The following is an 18436-nucleotide window of genomic DNA, read 5'->3' as shown; positions in this document are numbered from 1 at the left end:
AAAAAAGAAAAAAAAAGGAACAAAAAATTAAAATAATTATCAAAATACAAACATAATTAATTAGTGAATTAGATTCCATATATGTAGGACGGGAATAAAAGTTACAATCTACAAAAGGCTCGTATTAAAATTCAGTTTATGTTAAACATTTGTTATTCGCATTTTGTAACAGAGTATATCTTTCTTGAAACGATCATTCTGTATATGCACATTTTTGCCATTGAAAACCAATAATCGTATAAACGCAGGAATACGTCCCCATCAATATTACGCATGATTTCTTTTATTTATAATATATTAACTATTACTATTTGTGTCTGTATTTATAGTTTCATCTAACGCTCTCCATCCTTCTCCCAATCTTCTCATTCCATAACGAGGCGGAGTAGGAAAACATCGAACGATATATTTCATTTGTTTAGCTAAATCGTCGCGAATAATTTCATTGGCTAAAGTCAAGGACCTGTCTTAATTATTTCGCTTACGATTATCAATGTCAGTAAGTAACAGTAAGTACAGTACTTTCGTGTTTCTTTTCTTTTCTTATCTTTTCTCTTTTTTTTCACTGGTTTTCCTTTTTCTTATTTTCTTTTTTTTTTCTTTAATTAATTCCTATTATTATTATTATTATCTCCTTCTCTTTTCGTTTTTCTATGAGTACAACTTTTTTCTGATCGTATCTGTACACGATATTTATAATACTTTCACACGTTAAATTCACCATCGATATCGCAATATAGGGAGAAAGAAGTGCCGATATAAGAATATAACACGGATCCTTTCTCCTACTAAAGATTTGCGAATATTATACCATTCCTAAAAACACTTAAAAACTACAACGCTATTCTTGTTTCGTTATATTTCACTCGGGAAACTGAACACGGGATGGCCGGTCGTAAGAATCACCTTTTACATTCATTTATTTGTAATATTTTTAATATTTATCATAAAAATGAATCTTATTTTCAATAAGAACAGTCGTGACTCTGTTTGTCGGACAACAGAATTCTATATTGTGCTTATAAAAGGGACGATAAGAAACATACGCAAGTAGTCATTCTTATTTCTATTTGTCCCACGTTCATTAGTCGGAATAATACGAATTTTTTTAATTAATTAACTACATCATAAAATAAAACTCACGTTTCGATTTCTTGTCACCGGCCTCGACCAATGCAAATAGAGCGTCTCTAATAATGCAGCGAAGCTGTCTTAAAACGATAAAAGGATCTAAAATCTCAACGTATTCATCATCAATATGGTCTTTTTTAATATAATGTTCGCTATTATTTTATAAGTAAATCTGCATCAAATCTTTCCATCTCAACATTTATCCTAAAACATTAGTAAAAGATATCAACACAATATATTTTCACGCTAAACATTAGCGACGTTATTATCAATTTGTTCGCTAGTACCTACATACAAGCAATTTCTGTTACATTGGTATCTCGAACTGATTTCTAACAATTAGTTAAAAAAGTTTTTCGATTCACCAACAAATAACATGCTTGACATTTGGTATATATATTTCATCGAGATTTGGCTAACAAAGCTAACACGAGCACTTTGTATAAATTTAAGTCAATGGACGAAAGTACCTTTTTCAAAGATTTCAACTGGCCTTCAAAGCTATGATCGTTTTATATAATTGATCCTTCGTAGATATCAATGATCTAAGAATCTAACAATCAAACGACGTATAAATATGACGAAAGATTAAAACTCGTTTGGGAAATGCAAAGATAAACTTGCAAATATTATTAAAAAATTTTCATTTATCTGAATTTTAAAATTTAAACAAGGAAGAATCAAGATTTAAAACGAGATAGCTAGTGCAATGCCTCGGTCCAGTAATCTTATGATAGATAAATGTTCGGTGTGCACTATATCGTTCGTACATTACGTGCCCATTCCTGTCATCTTTCTAGATCTTCCACCCCTTTCCTTATCAGAATGTAGGAACGTACACGCGATCGTCACGCGCACGCACTATAACGAGATCGCGTTGCGCGAGACGATTGAACAGCTTAAAAGGCACTTCGAACAGAAAAAAAAAATATTAAAAGGAGACACCCGGTGTGTATATATAAAAAAAAAAAAGTCTCGTCTTGTCACGTTACATCTTCTGTCCATTCTTTCCTTCTCTCCTTTACTTCTCTCATCACCTCACCACAGCATGATTAATCTAAATCTTAATACAATAACATCGCATACCACGTTATACACTTACATACAGCGATACTATGTACACACAAAGCTTATCTCACGTTCATCTTAAAGGATCTTTTCATATTTTAAATCTTTCCTTAAACAAGACGTACTGTAGGGATTACGGGAATATCAAAGGTCCAGATGGAATGGAACGTCAGGTTATCCCCCCCTCCCTTTCCTTGTGCCATCTCGCGAGACTTCTTTTCAGTACTGCATAGTACTTTCTATTCGTTTCTTATAATTAAACGATCCGTTAATTCGAAGAAACTACATTATCCTTGTTTTTTCTCCTGTGCTCGGTGTATCGTGAACAAAAAAAAAAAAGAAAAAGAAAAAGAAAAATACTTTCACTATATCGAAGAAATATATCTTACAAAATCATTCACTGTTATCTCATTTAAGATGTGATTAGATAATTTTGAAATCAATCAGTGTAATTATATTTTTAAAATATATCTTATACTTTCATTCTACATATACATATGTATGTTTTCCAAACCCCTTAAAATATCCAAAAAAGATAACAGAATCATAGAATTTTGCTGATTAACGCGACGTTCCTTCGAAATCGATCGATAGGTACCGGTCCGTTAAGAGTGCGCGCGCGACCGGAAGAAGGATTCTTCTTAGTCTTGCTTGATCTTTCAAAAAACGTCAAGGTTTATCCGTTCTTATTTTCTAAGAGGCCATTATTATCGCGGATCGTCGTTCCGTCGTCACGTCGTGCAGCAATATCGTAGGCAACACGAGTATTCATGGCAGTTACGAGTATCACTTCGATGTGACTCGATCGATGTCTTATTGGAAAATTATAGCGACCTACTCAGACAATTTTAATTTCTTTCATTTATCGACGTTCCGTTGAGAGGGATGGCCATCCATTTTGGTTTTTCTAGCGTTCTCTCGTCGCAATTGATCTCCACGATCCATGTAATAGAATAATGCTCGTTCTTAATCATCTAACGATCGGTCAGAGGCATTTGCCGGGATTCTGAGAACACCATTGTGGCCACATGGCTTCCGTCTTGATGCCTCGACTCGTTAACACTTCAACGTGAGCTGCTAACCTCGTGTACACACCCTCGTCGGTGGAATAACCATTGGTTGGTAAATCGCTCCTACAATAATAATTAAAAAAAAAAAAAAAAAAAAAAAAAAAAACTAATAATAATAATAATAATAATAATAATAATAATAATAATAATAATAATAATAATAATAATAATAATAATAATAATAATAATAATGGGATAACACGACGAAGATATAAAATTGACAAATGCTTGTGACAACCAGATCCAAGATAATGACAAATTACCATAATCTTTCGGCGAGAGCCGATGCTCTTGGCCATACTCGTGGTCCCAAGGACGCCTGACCCATTTGCTCGCTCCAAATTGCAGCTTCACCACCGAGAATTAGATTCATCTGCTGCTGAGGATACTCCTTCCAAGGTCTATGATTGTAAACCGTTTGCCAGGTACGATACTCGCCACAAGCAGCTTCACCGGTTTCTCTCCATCTACCAAATCCGCAATCCAAGTACCAAGCGTCCACGTGTGACAATATCACTCGAAAACCATCTTCTAAAAGATCCGATGTTTCAAGCCAATTGCTACCACCCCAAGATTGAATGACATGTATCTTTGGATCAAAATACGTCGTAATATATGGACGCTTCGTGAGTGGAGAACTCCACAAAATGACTGCCTTCGGTATCTCGTCATGATTTGCCTTAACCAATCGTTGGAACATTTTCGTTTCGAATTCCGCCCACATAGCATGATGATCGGTCATATTTTGTGCTTGCATCGCCGCGGTTATATTTCCGTACTGTGCCCAGCAATCGAGATTCACCTCATCTCCCCCAAGATGAATGATATCCCGTACTTCGGTCAGGTCTAACAACTCCCTATAGAGACCCTCTAGTATCCTATACGAATGCTCGTTTATCGGATTTAGCTGACCGCAGTTTGGTTCACCGCAGTAAGACGTCCAAGGTTGTTGATCTACGCAAAGTGCTAGTTCACCATACCCATGTTCCGCTCCTATCGAACAATTTCAATCTACTTAATCGAACATTCTTTTATCAAATTAGAATTAAAATACGAAAGAAACATTAATGATCCACCCACCCCATTGCCAACCAGCACCAGCATGAGCAGGAGAGTCTATCTCAACGAGCACCCTGACTCCTCGAATTCTTGCATAATCAGCGAAGTCTTTAATGTCATCCGGCGTGTAAACTTGATCGCCACTGTAAGCGCCCCACCTCGCCATTTCCGGAAACTGTACCGAGTCAAAGGGGAAGCTCTGAGAATCCGTTAGGTGCCAATGAAAGGTGTTCAGTTTCGAGGCAGCCATACCGTCGATCAGCCTCTTTAACTGGTTGATCCCGAAGAATTGTCTCCCTGTGTCGACGAGTAGACCACGATATGAAAAAACTGGCTTGTCTTCGATCGAAGCACGAGAGAGTACACGTAGAGAACCTTGCCTTTCGGCGCTCTCGTCCCACCAGATCATTTGTCCAAGTGTCTCAAGGCCGTGGCGCACACCGTAATAGCTTTTTCCTGTTATCCGAGCTTCCAAAATCTTACCCTTTAAAATAAGCTCGAGCGTATAAGATTCATCCGTGTCCATGGTTAATTTGGTCCCACGTGAATTACCAGCACTTAAATATATCAGAAAACTATCGATTCCTGATTTACCTTTGACGTTTGCCACTCGAATCAGACTTCTTACGTTTCCTATAAAAGGGAAGTACCCTTTTTACATATCATACACGTTTGTGATCGCGTTACGCAAAAGATCAAACGTCGTTTGGTTATAAATATTTTACCTAAGAAAACGTCTTTGGCATATTCCAACAAAGTCTTTACGTCTCGATCGCTCGTGTTTACTGTGACAAATTCTATCTGCTGTAAATGCATAGTAACACTTTCATCTCCAAGGATGATGTTCCCTGTAGGTCTAGGCCACAAGAGACGAGTATTACCACCGCATAGAGCTGTACAAGTTGCTAAGGAGATTCTCGATGATCTCACGGCCCTTCTTTCGCAACGACCAGCGACGCACGTCCATGACCAGGGACTTTGAAAGACTCTGTGGAATACAATAATGTAACGATAATAAAACGATATTTTTTAAAATATTAGATTTCAAGATGTCGATAATAATCAAATATAATATCGATTAAGTACTATAACACACGAGTAGCAATTTTGTATCACTCGAAAATATTGCAGGTAAAAAGCTCCACACAAAAATAAATAAATTACATGATAAATGGTTGTTGCGACGTGTCTATTCAACGTATATTTACGATAAGTATACGTCGGTTGGAGTATATACTTTATTAAAAAAAGAAAAAAGAAAACAGAAAAATAGAAAAAAAAAATAAAGAAGCTACTCAAGAAAAAGCTATGCTGAAAAGAAATCGTATACCAAAATAATAAGTTTTCAAATGAGAAAGCGAGAGTGACACTAGTTTTGGAAAAATACTGTAAAATATTATTTCTATGGAAATGGGACGCTAAACGGATAGATTTAATGAAATTTCGCAAGCTTTTAAAAATTTCGAGACGAACTGACTAGCAAATATTGTACATAGTTTTAAGTTGATTCTGTCAGCTTTTTCTTTGTTAAACTGAAACCTCATATTTCGTCTAACGATTAAAAAATCAGATTAGATGGCGTAGCTTATCATTTAACGTATCCTCTTTTTTCACGAGACAATCAACTTAAAACATGATATAGTCGCATGGGCAAGCACACGAAGTCCGGGATTTAAAATCTTTTTCTTATCGTACGTCCGTTCATCACGTCCGGTAGAATTCTTTTTCCTTGGTGCACCAAAGTACTTGTATAGGCGATCCTCCGGATTTTTGGTGCTCTCATTATCGACCAAGAAGGTTACGAAGCCCTGTTCGAACTCTTCCAATCTGTGTATGTTAAGACACGAGTGCAACAAAAAAAATAAATATTGTAAAAAAATTTTAAAGCGTATAATAACATGCGGTATTCTAAACGAATGATTACAGTTAATTAAGTATGTATATAAGGCATTAAAAAATAAGAAGAAAAAAAAGAAAGAAAAAGAAAAAGAAATAGAAAATAAACAAACAGAATTAAATGTGAAGAGCGAAAGAGTAAAGATTAGGAGTAAAAAACGAAAAAAAAAAAAAAGAAAAGAAAAAGAGAAAGAGGATGTCCGAGTAACTTTTACATTTATCTATTTTTTTTTTTTTTTTTTCCTTAACAAGACATTCCTTCTCTCGATGGCATATCGGAGAACATAAAGATGAAGTTACGACCTTTTAACAGACTCGTAAATGTCATAAAACGGGACTTGGTATCGATGAGATATAATCTACAGATCTATATTGCGATCATCGACGTTTGACGAACTTTTCATAATCACGAATGTAAAGCTATCGACGTTTTTACATACAGCATTGACATTGAACGTTGTCATTCCAACACTTAAACTTGTCTCTTCTTCGTGTATTAAGTACATATCATACATACGTATATAAGTACTTATTACTACGTATGGATAATATCGACCATGGCTATTTAGAGTTTTAACTCACCGACGTGTCGTGAAGGGCTGCAACGAGGCAAGTGGCGGTGCATGCGCGTACATGGCAATAAGAAGTACGCCGGTTATCAAAACGAGGAAGAGGAGAATCCTCCTCATCCATCCGCTTGGCAGGCTACCCCCCATTCTCGCTAATCTGCAAACAAAATCAATGGGACTGCTGTTAATTTCGTTCGGTGCTTCTATCATACAGGGTGTCCTATTTCGATCGAATTATATACATAAAGGTCGTCGAAATGATCAGTATGACCTTTGAGAGTCATTATTCGTTATTTATTTAATATAATCATCAAATATAACATTTTTAAACTCTCTTGTATTTACTCTTTATTGTTATTGATTTCGATGCTAGAAAAGAAAAAGAAAAAAAGATGATAAGTAGACAATGTTGAAATTTTTTATACGAATGTATTTATTATTATTATTATTATTATATATATATATATATATATATATATATATATATCGATTATTTTTTATAATACATACATATATATGTGTGTGTGTGTGTGTGTATGTATGTGTGTAAATATAAAATTAATATATATTAATATGACTACAAACTACTCCGAAGATTTTTATTTTCCAAAAGAAAAATATATAAAAATTATATTATACCTATAAATGTATGCCTTGATGAACGGAGAACGCCGTAGAAAAAGCATTATAACGACTAGAAATTCACTATGTACGATCTTATACCACGGCATTCCTCGGTATGACGATTAGAAGCTCCGCTTGCGCTTCTTAAAAGTGGAACGAGATCATCGATCGATAGACGTCGACTGACAATGAGTGCCCCGTTGAACCGAGTCGATAAATGTTGTTAACTCAATGCTGTTCCTTTTCAAGAAATTCAATAATTCCACATGAATTTCGTAATAATTATTTTCCGATCGAAACATAATCTTAAATATCTTTTTATAACGATAACGATTCTATATTTTACCGAAATGATAAGTACGAATCTTGATCGATCGTACAGAAAGACCAAAAAAGAAACAAAAAGAGGGTACCGATTACTCCTTGATTTCGTTGGATGACGTTAGGAGTGTCTAGATACTAGGCACGAGGGTGTAGCTAAATCGCGTGCGTCGCGACGCGTCGCGGCGCCGCAACCGTCCTGGCGTAGCCAGGCAACGGGGAGTCCGACGAACGGTCGACTCGCTAGGTACTAGTCTCGAACGAAACTGTATTGAAAACGGATCGAGAGGGGGTGAAAAGAAAAGATCCTCCGATAGCATTTTATTCTAGATCGTAAGAAATTCAATTTGAAATATATCGATCGATCTTTTGAAAGCTCGCTTCTAAAAGTGATCGATCTTATCGATAAATTCAACAAAAAGATTATAATCTTTGATTTTCGTCATATTAAAAGAGTTACAGTTAAATTTGTGTATTAGAGTTATATATACATATACATACATATATATATATATATTTTTTTTATTTTTTCTTGCCTTTTTCTCTTGGTGACATTTAAAGGATAAAAAAGAAAACAAAAGAAATTCATTTGAAAAGGGAAGAACTTTTCGATGAAACTATCAACGAGCTATTCGTGATTAGGGGTGATCGTTTAATGCCAAGACACGACGAAGACGAGAACGACGAGGTCGGATGACAAGGACAACGCTGGTAGTGATCCGATCGAAGTGATTTTATCAGGATGCAAACAGGCTTGGCGGGTAAGTGAACGCGCCTACTTTCGTGCGATCCAATTTCCATTCTCCTACGATGGATTTAGGCCTTGTTCTTTACATAGATATACAGGTATACATATACATATGTGCACAAGTAACACATATACCTACGCACGAAAATCGATTTCATTTGAGAACACTTCGTTTCTTCTTTTATGATATACGTTCATAACGAGAACTCGTATTCGAATATTCCTAAATATCGTATCTTTCGTATCGAGAGTACTGTGTAGTATCGAGAGACTGTGTTATCGAGAACACCTGTGGAGTCTATCTTTGCAATGAGAGAAATCTCAAATACTGCAGTTCTATCAGCAGCGCGAGCACGTGGAAACTGTCCTTTCCTATTTCTATCTCTTTTTCTCTCTCTCTCTCTCTCTCTCTCTCTCTCTCTCTCTCTCTCTCTCTCTCGCTCTCTCTCTTTGTCTCTCTGGATAATAAAATGTCAAAGAAACATGATAGAGTATCTGGATTTGAACATCTGAATATTCTCTCTCTTTTTTTTTATTTTCTATTTTCCTATTTTATTATTTCACATTTTTCGAAAGTAATACAAATGTTTTCATTTATGTCCTTTCCTACGTTCCTAATATTCATCACGCAACGTCCTATGCTCGTACTACTTCACAGTTTCGCCTTCTTGCTCGGCATAATCGTAATCTAAGAAAGAGAGAGAGAGAGAGAAAGAAAGAGAGAGAGAGAGAGAGAGAAAGAAAGAGAGAGAGAGAGAGAGAGAGAGAGAAAGAGCGCGCGCACAATTTGCTATTATCCTTACTGCTACCATCGTCGTACACGGCTTCGATCGTTCAATTACATTTTTTTTTCTTTTCTCGAGTTATTATTTTATAACTATCGTATATATTTTTACTTCGGTGCTATGTTTTTTTTTCTTCCTTTTTCTTTACATAACAATGTTGACGAGTCTTCCTATTTATTATTTAATAAATTCTTTTGACTAAGCCGAATGGTATCTTTTTCCGAAAAATAAAAACTATGTTTTTTTATTATATTTATATATTTCATATTTACAAATTTTTTAACATACCTATTTTGCAAATATATATACAACAATTTCGTATATTAGCTTCAATAATGTATTTAAGGTAGAAATCCAATCAACTGAACTTGAATTTATAAAAAAGAAAAAAAATGTAAAAAAAAAACAAGATAGATGTTAAAAATCTATTGATCGGCTGTTCTGACAGATCACGATGATAAATCATGTCCGCTCATCCCCCTTGAATTCTCGCACAAATTTCGCCCTGAATTTTTTTTTCAACAAAAAGATAACAGCATTCTTCTCGTAGAACGTTCGTAAGTAGGTATACGTCGATCGAGCTTTATATTGTGCTTTTGCCCGTCCACGTTGAAGTGCGAAGTCGTGATTTCTAAAGGCTCACCCCACGGTTCTGTAATTTTCTCGCGCCTATCGCGCATTAAAGTGAGTCTGGATAAATCGAACAATGCTTTGAACACCGACAATTCACACTCATACGAGTTTCTTTCTCCTTTCTTCTTTTCTTTTTTATTTTTTTTTTTTTTTCAAAATTAATAACGAATCTGTGAAACTGCAATCCTTTAAAGAAAGAAGAAAAAGAAAATAAGAATAATAACAATAATACAAGACGAATGTTACACATAAATTTTTATTGTTAAAATATTGACGCGATTTCTTGGGAAAAATTTCATTGGAAAAATGTCGAATGTTTCTTCGGGAGTTGAATTGCAATTGCAATTTCAATTTCAATTTCAACTTCGACCAACCGATTCCTTTGTCGATTTTCAACGTGCATTCTAAATAACAAAAAAAAAATATCATTTTTCATTTGTCAAGTAAGGCCTCGCAAAATTTTTATGCGATCGTGCCGATAGGATGCATCGACTATATAAAAAAGTCAGCAAACTCATCGATGTAAAGCAAGGTCAACGTGGTAGACGAAAGTAGATAAATTCGATCCTCGAAGAGGCCTTTTAATCGACCGATATTTGCCGATGTTGCAAGCATTGTCCCGCGTTCCATTTTTCTCTACACTCTGAATTTATCTCTGAATTTATCAGTTATCATTCTGCGATTACTCGAATTACGTCTTTTTCACATTCGCATAAAATAACTGTTTTTTTTTTTTCATGAACAAATTAATCAACATAATTAATCAATGACATACATTGATAAGTGTTAAGCACAATAAATTTCGAACTATCTTGTAACGATCGGAATGATTATTTCGCATATAGTATCAAGGTGAAGGTTGTAATCAACTATTTGTATATATAACGTACATTATACATATTAACATGCAAATAATATATATATATATATGTAAAAGTTATTGCTTAATAAGTTCAAAAAAATTATCTCGAATTTGTTAACATCCAAACAAATTACAATAATATTTACATATATGTAAATTATTACAGTACAACAAAACTGTATCTCTTCGTATGCCTTTCCTATGTTTAAACGATAGATAAAGCTTGTAAACATGTATAGAATATTACTATATTTTCCTTATTAAAGAAAAAAAAAACTGATAAAGATAACACTTATAACAGATAACACGAAAGTGTATAGTCGAAATTAGATGTTAACAGCTTTTATTTAATTTTGTTGGCATTCGACCACAAGTATTTTAATATACGATCGTCGCACGAATGAATCTTTACGCATGAGCTCGAAAAAGATTTTAAATAATTCTTTTGGCAGACGAAGCAAGCGTTCATCTTGAATAACGCACGAGAATTTTCGTTTAATCGAATTTTATACGGGAGAACGATTTTCGAATAAAAGCAAATACATCGCAGCGATAAAATTATTTAATTAAGCTAACGAAGAAAAATTATGCTTCGAGAATTGTAAAAGATATATTTACGGACTTACTGTATTTGACGTATCAATGAACTTCTTCATCCAAAATCCTGCCTTTGTATTGCATCTACAACATATACGTGATAGGAATAAGCTTACATAGGATTACATCGAGCACTTTCATGGATATAGATATTATAAATCAAAAATGTTTAAACTTGTTTGAACTATATTTCATTACGACGAACAACGAATATTTTCTTTGTTTTAAATATGTAAAAGACGCGTTTTCGTATACATAATATCGCTTTTCACTTGCAAAAAACTTTGGACAACTTCGTTAAAAACAAAGATCTCAAGTATTTTCAAAATCATTATAATATTCATGGTAGACTCATATATATATTTTTAAAACTTTCAATGTCATTTTCAGATGTATTAAGAAGTCTAAAATAAATCATATTTTATTATAATCAAAAGATGACGAAGAAGAGGACAAACCACGATATCACGATTCGTGGATTTTCTCATTGTCCAAGGTTAAATTTCTCCACGAAACCGATGAGAGCTATAGTGGACAATAACTTACGAGGACTTGAAAGACGAACGAAGATTCTTGCTTTGGAAGAATCAAAGAAGAAATTATCGTGAGATCACAAGGAATGAAATGGTTCAAAAGGAAAGTATGTCAAAGTATCGCGTCGAGATAAGTCTGATACGTGCCTTTAATGTTTAGTCACTTTGATGGTATAATCGAAATTTATCGAAACATAATTTAGCGTACATTTTGAAGACTGAATAAATGTAAACAAAAAAGCGATGAGAGGATTAGCTGTGTTGGCCGCGGTGCAGATCGCCCAAAATCACTCGAACAGTATCGTTAACAGTGCCGATGAAAGCAAAACATTGATCGAATTAGATCATTCGAATATTTTGGGATATAATATTTCATCGAACAGTGGTAGTACAGGCAAGAACGGTCACTTCGAAACTGACTTGCACGGTCACGTAAACATTTTACTCGGAGGGTAAGTATTATTTTGAATTATAGCTATATTGAGAATAAATGATTAATAAACGGAATTGTGTTTTTCAGAGCTATGCTTAGCGGAGTGATCATGGTACTGATAGTGATATGTTATTGCTGTCATAAAAATATGAAAAAATATCGACCTCAGGAATATTCTCATTATTGGAGAGCCGAGCCCGACGTCCATAGTCTTGAAGTATTCACTATGGATTCCCATATCACGGTGAAATCTAAAATACGACTCAATTACTTCTAGAGAGACTCTGATAATTAAATAATTAATATAAGATAAAAACAAACAAACAAACAAATATGAGATAAAATAAAAATAAAATATAGAGAAATACCGATTGTAAATGGTATTTATTATATTTCGATTTCAAGTGATCAAAATTGAAATGAAATAAATCAACATTCGTTTCAAATTAAATATCCATCGTTTGAGGAAATTCTTTAAATAGAAGAAAAAAAAAAGAGGAAAGAAAAAAAGAAAATATAAATAAAAACATTCTTTTTTCTTCATTAAACTTCTCTCCAGAAAGAACGTCTCCCACGTTCAAGTCACACGCAGAGCCTCTCTAGAAATACTTACACCAAAGGCTACACTCTAAGCTCATTTAAAATTCGTTAATTCTCTGTACATGCCAGTGCCCGGAGAGAGTAGCAATGACGAACCCGGAAGATGGAACCCAAGCTGCTCTTCCTTGTCCGTTGACACCGGGCCCACCTCCTGCTTACGAGAGTCTCATTTTCGATCCGCAAAGTCTCCCATTCTCCAGCGAGAAAAAGGATACCACGGAAGTTACAATGAACGAGTCGACGATGAACGAAGACGCTTCTACTATAAATTCGGAAACAAGTCAACCGAAGAAGGAAGAAAATCCGAAAGACGATAGAGATCTACCTTCTTACGAGGCTGCTTTGAAATTGGAAGCTGATGGATACGTCTAAAGTTAAGACGTTTATTTATAGTTTAGAGTGACACGGTGAAAGTGCCAGCCTCCATTATCTTTTCTTCGATCGTAAAAGTCGATAAAAGTTTTCTCACTCGTTTAAAGAAGGGAAAGAAAAAAAAAAGGATAACATCGAGGTGAATCAACAAATCGAGCTGCTCTTTTAGATCATAAGGATTATATTCTATTAGCTATTATTCTTTGAGAATAATCAAAAGCTTGACATCCAATCGCTGGAAATAAATCAAGAAAAAAAAACAGTAAAATTAGCTTTGAATCTTGATTATTCTTATAACAATTGTAAATGATTTTTCGTAAGCACGTCAAAAAATTAGACTACTTACATATAATCATATATCTATATCTATAATATATTCAAAAATGTGGGAAAGTGTCAACGAATCGATGAGATAGTACAGATGATCAATATCAAATAAATAAATAATCGTAAGAATTCAAAGCTATCAAAAAAGATCTCAAAAACACTATAAATCAATAAAAATATATATGTAAGCATTATAAATAGATACGTTATTAAAAAATGATTCTCTTATATATATATATTATATTTTGTATATATATATATATATATATATATATATATATATTTATGTGTATATATATATATATACACATATATATATACATATATATATATTATATATATATATATATATATATATATATATACACACGTACGTGTAACTTTGGATTTTACGAAATGTAAATCATAGAAGAAAAAGTCATAATTAGGCATATGAATCATGCTCAAATATAAACGATAAAACATGAATGGTATTACACGTTATCGAATATATTGCAATAAATTTACAAAAGCATGTTGTATCGTATATTTTACTTAAGATTAAATTTCTACCAACGATAAAATCCTATACACACTCTAGTAAACAAAATATTCATTATCAAAATACTCTTACTAATACAAAAAAAAAGGAAAACAAGAAAAAGAAAGGGAGGGAGAGAGAGATAGAGAGAGAGAGAAAAATTCACTATGTATATACATATGTGATTAAAAGCCGTATTATCTCTCGAATGAAATTATTATTGCGCATGTTTCTCTACTGATACTATGCATATGTATACACACACACACACACATACATGCGCATACGCACGCATACAAAAAGATATTTCGATTTAAATCTAATATATAGTTTAAAAACGCGTATACGGGAATTTTAATTTAATATTGAATCGAATAAACAATGCTAGATAATAATTAGAAGAAAAAAAAAGAGAGAAATAAAGAAGAAGAAGCAAAACAAAAAATTATTATTCATTCATGCTTGAGATAGGACTAATCGTATTAAAATGTATAGATATCATCTTATTATAAAAATAATTTAAATTTTATCGAATATAAATTTAAATCTTCGAACTTACGATATTCCATTATGATACAAATAAGTTTTATATCATGATATTTGGTATCGGATGCAGCACCAAAGTTATTGCATTTTCATGCTCACCATCCTGAAATAATGTTTATAAAAATTTTACTTTTTTTTTCTTTGCCTTATCGAAGTGTATACTCGTAAAATCAACAAAATAAATTATAATAACATTTTAATCGAATAGAAGATATCCATGAGTTATATGTGTACGCTCGTATCTTATATAATATATTATCCTAAAATATCATTTCTCACGATGTGAAAAAATATATCGGATTAATGAATTACAAAACTTATCTCGTATAAATTCTCACACAAATCAGACACATATATTTCTTCTTTACAAATATGTTTTTTTGTTTTTACTTCTTATTTTTTTCTTTCTTTCTTTCTTTTCCTCTTTTTTTCTTTTTTTTTCTTTTTTTTTTTCTTTTTTTCTTTTTTTTTTTCTTCACGTCTTATGACACTCGCGGCACGCGAACGTACAAATATATAGGTATTGTTCGAACGTGAGAATATCCAGACGATTTGTGAGCGATCTAACGAAGTGGGAGACGAAACAGAGAGAGAGAAAGAGAGAGAGAGAGACCAGGGAGGCTGCGCGCCCGCAACAGTATTGCGTTACATCCGCCAGTAATCATTTGTTTTACGACCTCGTGGGGATTTATAATTCAGATATCGAGACCGCCAGAAACGCTTGAAAGACTTCTATTCGAAGTTATTCTAGTTCTAACATGAACTCTTCATTTTCTCTATCTCTCTCTCTATCTCTATCTTCCTCTCTCTCTCTCTCTATCTATCTATCTCTATCTATCTATCTATCTATCTCTCTCTCCTTCGTTCTCTTTTTTACTCAGTCTCTAGACTTAGACTAATGTAGTACCACGTAATAGGATATTTTGAACTGAGACGGCTTCTTGTGGAATCAACAAGGGATTAGCACTTATATGCTGTCTCCATTGGTTAGTTAAAATGTCAAGAATTAATTTTTGTTATAAACCTTTTGTAGATGAATATTGTATTATTTAAATAATTAAAAGAAGACAAAAATACATAGAAAAAAACATTAAAGAGAGAAAGAGAGAGAGAGAGAGAGAGAGAGAAATATAGAATTTCTGGATGAAAATGAGAAAATATGCTCGACCAATTTCCGCTTAAACTGTCGCCAATTTACGTAGAAAATTACTACAGACGACAAATTAGTAGTGATTATCTTCCAGCACAATTATTATCTAGAGAAATCGGAAAACGACAGTGTCCAACTACTGTCCATTATTTTTGTTACGTTTTTTATTTCTTTTTTATATTTTTTTTTCTTTTTTTTTCTTTTTTTTTTTTCTTTTTTTTTCTTTTTTTTCCATTATATTTTATTTTCTTTCTTCTTTTTGTGTTTTTTTTTCTTCTTGCTAAAGTCCCAAGAGATTAAAATTTTAACGATGCGCTTAACGAAGCCGACACACATACACATACACTCCGTGCGCTCGTTATAATAGCAAACGTTGTGAGGATATAATAATCGCGGAAGTTTCTTAAATACACTTGTAGTTTTGATACATTTAAACGAAGGACCCCACTACTTAACCTAATATTTCAAGTTTTTAACACTTTTACCAATATATATATATATATATATATATATATATATATATATATATATATATATATATATATATTACCAATGACTATGCGATAATTCAAATTAGTATATCTTGGGTATAAAATATACATAGAAATAACATGTGACTTTGGACTAAGTCAATTATTTTATCATAGTGTCATGTTAGAAAATATACACAGCATATATAAATATATATATATGTATATATATACACATACATATATGAATATGTACATGCAAATATACCTCAGACGCGTGTGATATGTGCATATATAACGTAGGTTACGATCCAATACAATTCGAACTATATAATGTTAGTTAGCTGATCACAATGAAATTCTAATAATGACGTTGGCGATACTCTTGCTAATATATAGAATTTACATAGATCCGGCAAGAAGAGACCTGACCTTAATTCGTCGACGTTATGCCAACAAAATCGGGACATCGTCGTATAGAGATAAACGAGTTGGTACTGTCAATTATAAGACTGATTAATCGATCTTACGTACTTATTCGTATTACAAAAGCAATGTTAAGAAGCGAGAAATGAAAATATGAATATATTACAATATATGACAATAATTTCTTTTTTCGTTTTTCTAATCTTTTCTTATAATAAAACAAATTTAAAGTAGCATTGATTTACATATTAAAGGCCTTTTATAATTTATACATTAGCGAATACAAACGCAAATATAATCAAAATAGATAAAAATCTTGGCGAGAAAAAGTTTAATGAGCTATGTAATGAAGAATCTAATCTATTCTCGATACGATAATAATGTTTGATTTTCTCGAGAAATCCTTTTTCCGAGAATACTTTCACTCAATATCGAACCATGCGAATTATTCTCAGAATAAATTGTACGCTATAATAGATATAATGTGCACAGGATAGACAAAAATGATAATAGGAAGAGAGAGAAAGAGGGGGGAGAGGAAGAAAGAGAGAGAGAGAGAGAGAGAGAGAGAGAGAGAGAGAGAGAGAGAGATTAACATATCGTCTTATATCCATTTGAAAATAAAAAAGAAAAGATTAGATATTAAAAGTTAAGAAAGATAAATACGTAATTGTCGTTCGTGATAAATAATTCCTACTCCACCTTTCTATCTGTTTTATCTATCTATCTCTTTTCCTCTCTTTCTCTCTCGCATCGTATTTTTTCTCTCAGACGAAGAATCTCAAAGTGAAAGTGATCAAAAAGAAATGATAGAAATAAAAAAAGGGAAAAAAAGAAGGGGAAAGAAAAAAAAGAAAAACAACTCACCTAACCTTGCAAGACCGACTACGTTGGATCCGATTGTCCTTCAGAGAAAAATCTCTTCGGTCTCGATCCCAGATCAACGATGATGCTCTCTTCCATCCACCGTTCGTGTAACGCTTGTAACACTTAACCATACGAGAAGGCACTTTTTTCACGCCAAGAGAAAAAATCGTTGAAAGATGTTTGTAGTAAGGTCACGCGTGTAACGGTAAGCTTCTTCCATGTCAAAGGAGAGAGTACTCCGAAAAGTGTACGATTTAGCGCGCGCGCACGCTCCGATTCGACTCCGCACTGCTTTCCGCTACTGGTTCTACTTCTTTCCACTCCCACACGACCTTTACCTGATGGCCAGCCTGGCCCTCGCATCTGTCTATGCTGCGTCCGCTCTCCGCTATCTGCAACCCCCACTCCGTTGGATTCTCTAGACTGAATTACGTACAGAAAGAAAAACGTTTACTGTTGAGGGAGCTACCATCGCAGCTCCACCCCAACGCTCTCTGTCGATAATATTATCAACTAATACGTACGATAGCGTCACGTATATTCAGCCAATCATAATAGTCATGTAAAGAGCGCCTTTTACTGATTCTGTTTTCTTTTATTCAAATTGTTTTTCCTTTCATCTTGAATTTTTCTTACTAATTACAAAATGATTATTTATATTTTATTCCAAAAATATTCATTTTCGTTAAAATTAATAATTAGAATAAAAAACAATAATAATCTGATGAAATAAATGCAATTGGTTAAAAATTAGCGCGTATTTGATGATAACATATTTGGTAGTTATATTTGGTATAGTTTTAAATATGCGCAACTTATAATACGTATA

At 33.3% G+C, this 18436-nt stretch overlaps 2 protein-coding genes across 17 annotated transcripts; one reads left to right on the top strand and one right to left on the bottom strand.

The window, feature by feature from the left end:
* Positions 1–119: 119 nt before the first annotated feature.
* Positions 120–18025, bottom strand: LOC124421653 (probable beta-hexosaminidase fdl). Of its 14 annotated transcripts, none has more exons than XM_046957115.1 (10): positions 17613–17747; positions 14708–14797; positions 11393–11447; positions 7433–7657; positions 6807–6950; positions 6024–6155; positions 5054–5316; positions 4350–4961; positions 3533–4262; positions 120–3332 (listed from the first exon to the last, which is right to left on the bottom strand). In XM_046957115.1, exons 4-10 carry the CDS (start codon positions 7522–7524, stop codon positions 3185–3187), a joined length of 2121 nt encoding a protein of 706 aa, XP_046813071.1. In that variant the 5' UTR covers positions 7525–7657; positions 11393–11447; positions 14708–14797; positions 17613–17747; the 3' UTR covers positions 120–3184. The 14 variants fall into 14 exon arrangements, with proteins under 14 accessions (XP_046813071.1, XP_046813052.1, XP_046813081.1 ...); XM_046957096.1 differs by having other exon boundaries at positions 17608–17746; XM_046957125.1 differs by lacking the exon at positions 17613–17747 and adding an exon at positions 14888–15719.
* On the top strand, positions 7993–13532 carry LOC124421722. 3 transcript variants are annotated; one of them, XM_046957262.1, is made up of 5 exons: positions 7993–8499; positions 11754–12003; positions 12100–12348; positions 12417–12573; positions 12999–13532. In XM_046957262.1, exons 3-5 carry the CDS (start codon positions 12140–12142, stop codon positions 13299–13301), a joined length of 669 nt encoding a protein of 222 aa, XP_046813218.1. In that variant the 5' UTR covers positions 7993–8499; positions 11754–12003; positions 12100–12139; the 3' UTR covers positions 13302–13532. The 3 variants fall into 3 exon arrangements, with proteins under 3 accessions (XP_046813218.1, XP_046813228.1, XP_046813210.1); XM_046957254.1 differs by having other exon boundaries at positions 8000–8071; positions 8300–8499; positions 11754–12348; XM_046957272.1 differs by having other exon boundaries at positions 11801–12348.
* Positions 18026–18436: the final 411 nt, after the last annotated feature.

The sequence above is a fragment of the Vespa crabro genome, chromosome 1 (assembly GCF_910589235.1).
Source record: "Vespa crabro chromosome 1, iyVesCrab1.2, whole genome shotgun sequence".
Taxonomy (NCBI): Eukaryota; Metazoa; Arthropoda; class Insecta; order Hymenoptera; family Vespidae; genus Vespa; species Vespa crabro.
The sequence above is the reverse complement of the archived record's forward strand: the minus strand, read 5'-3'. Positions and strand labels throughout refer to the sequence as shown.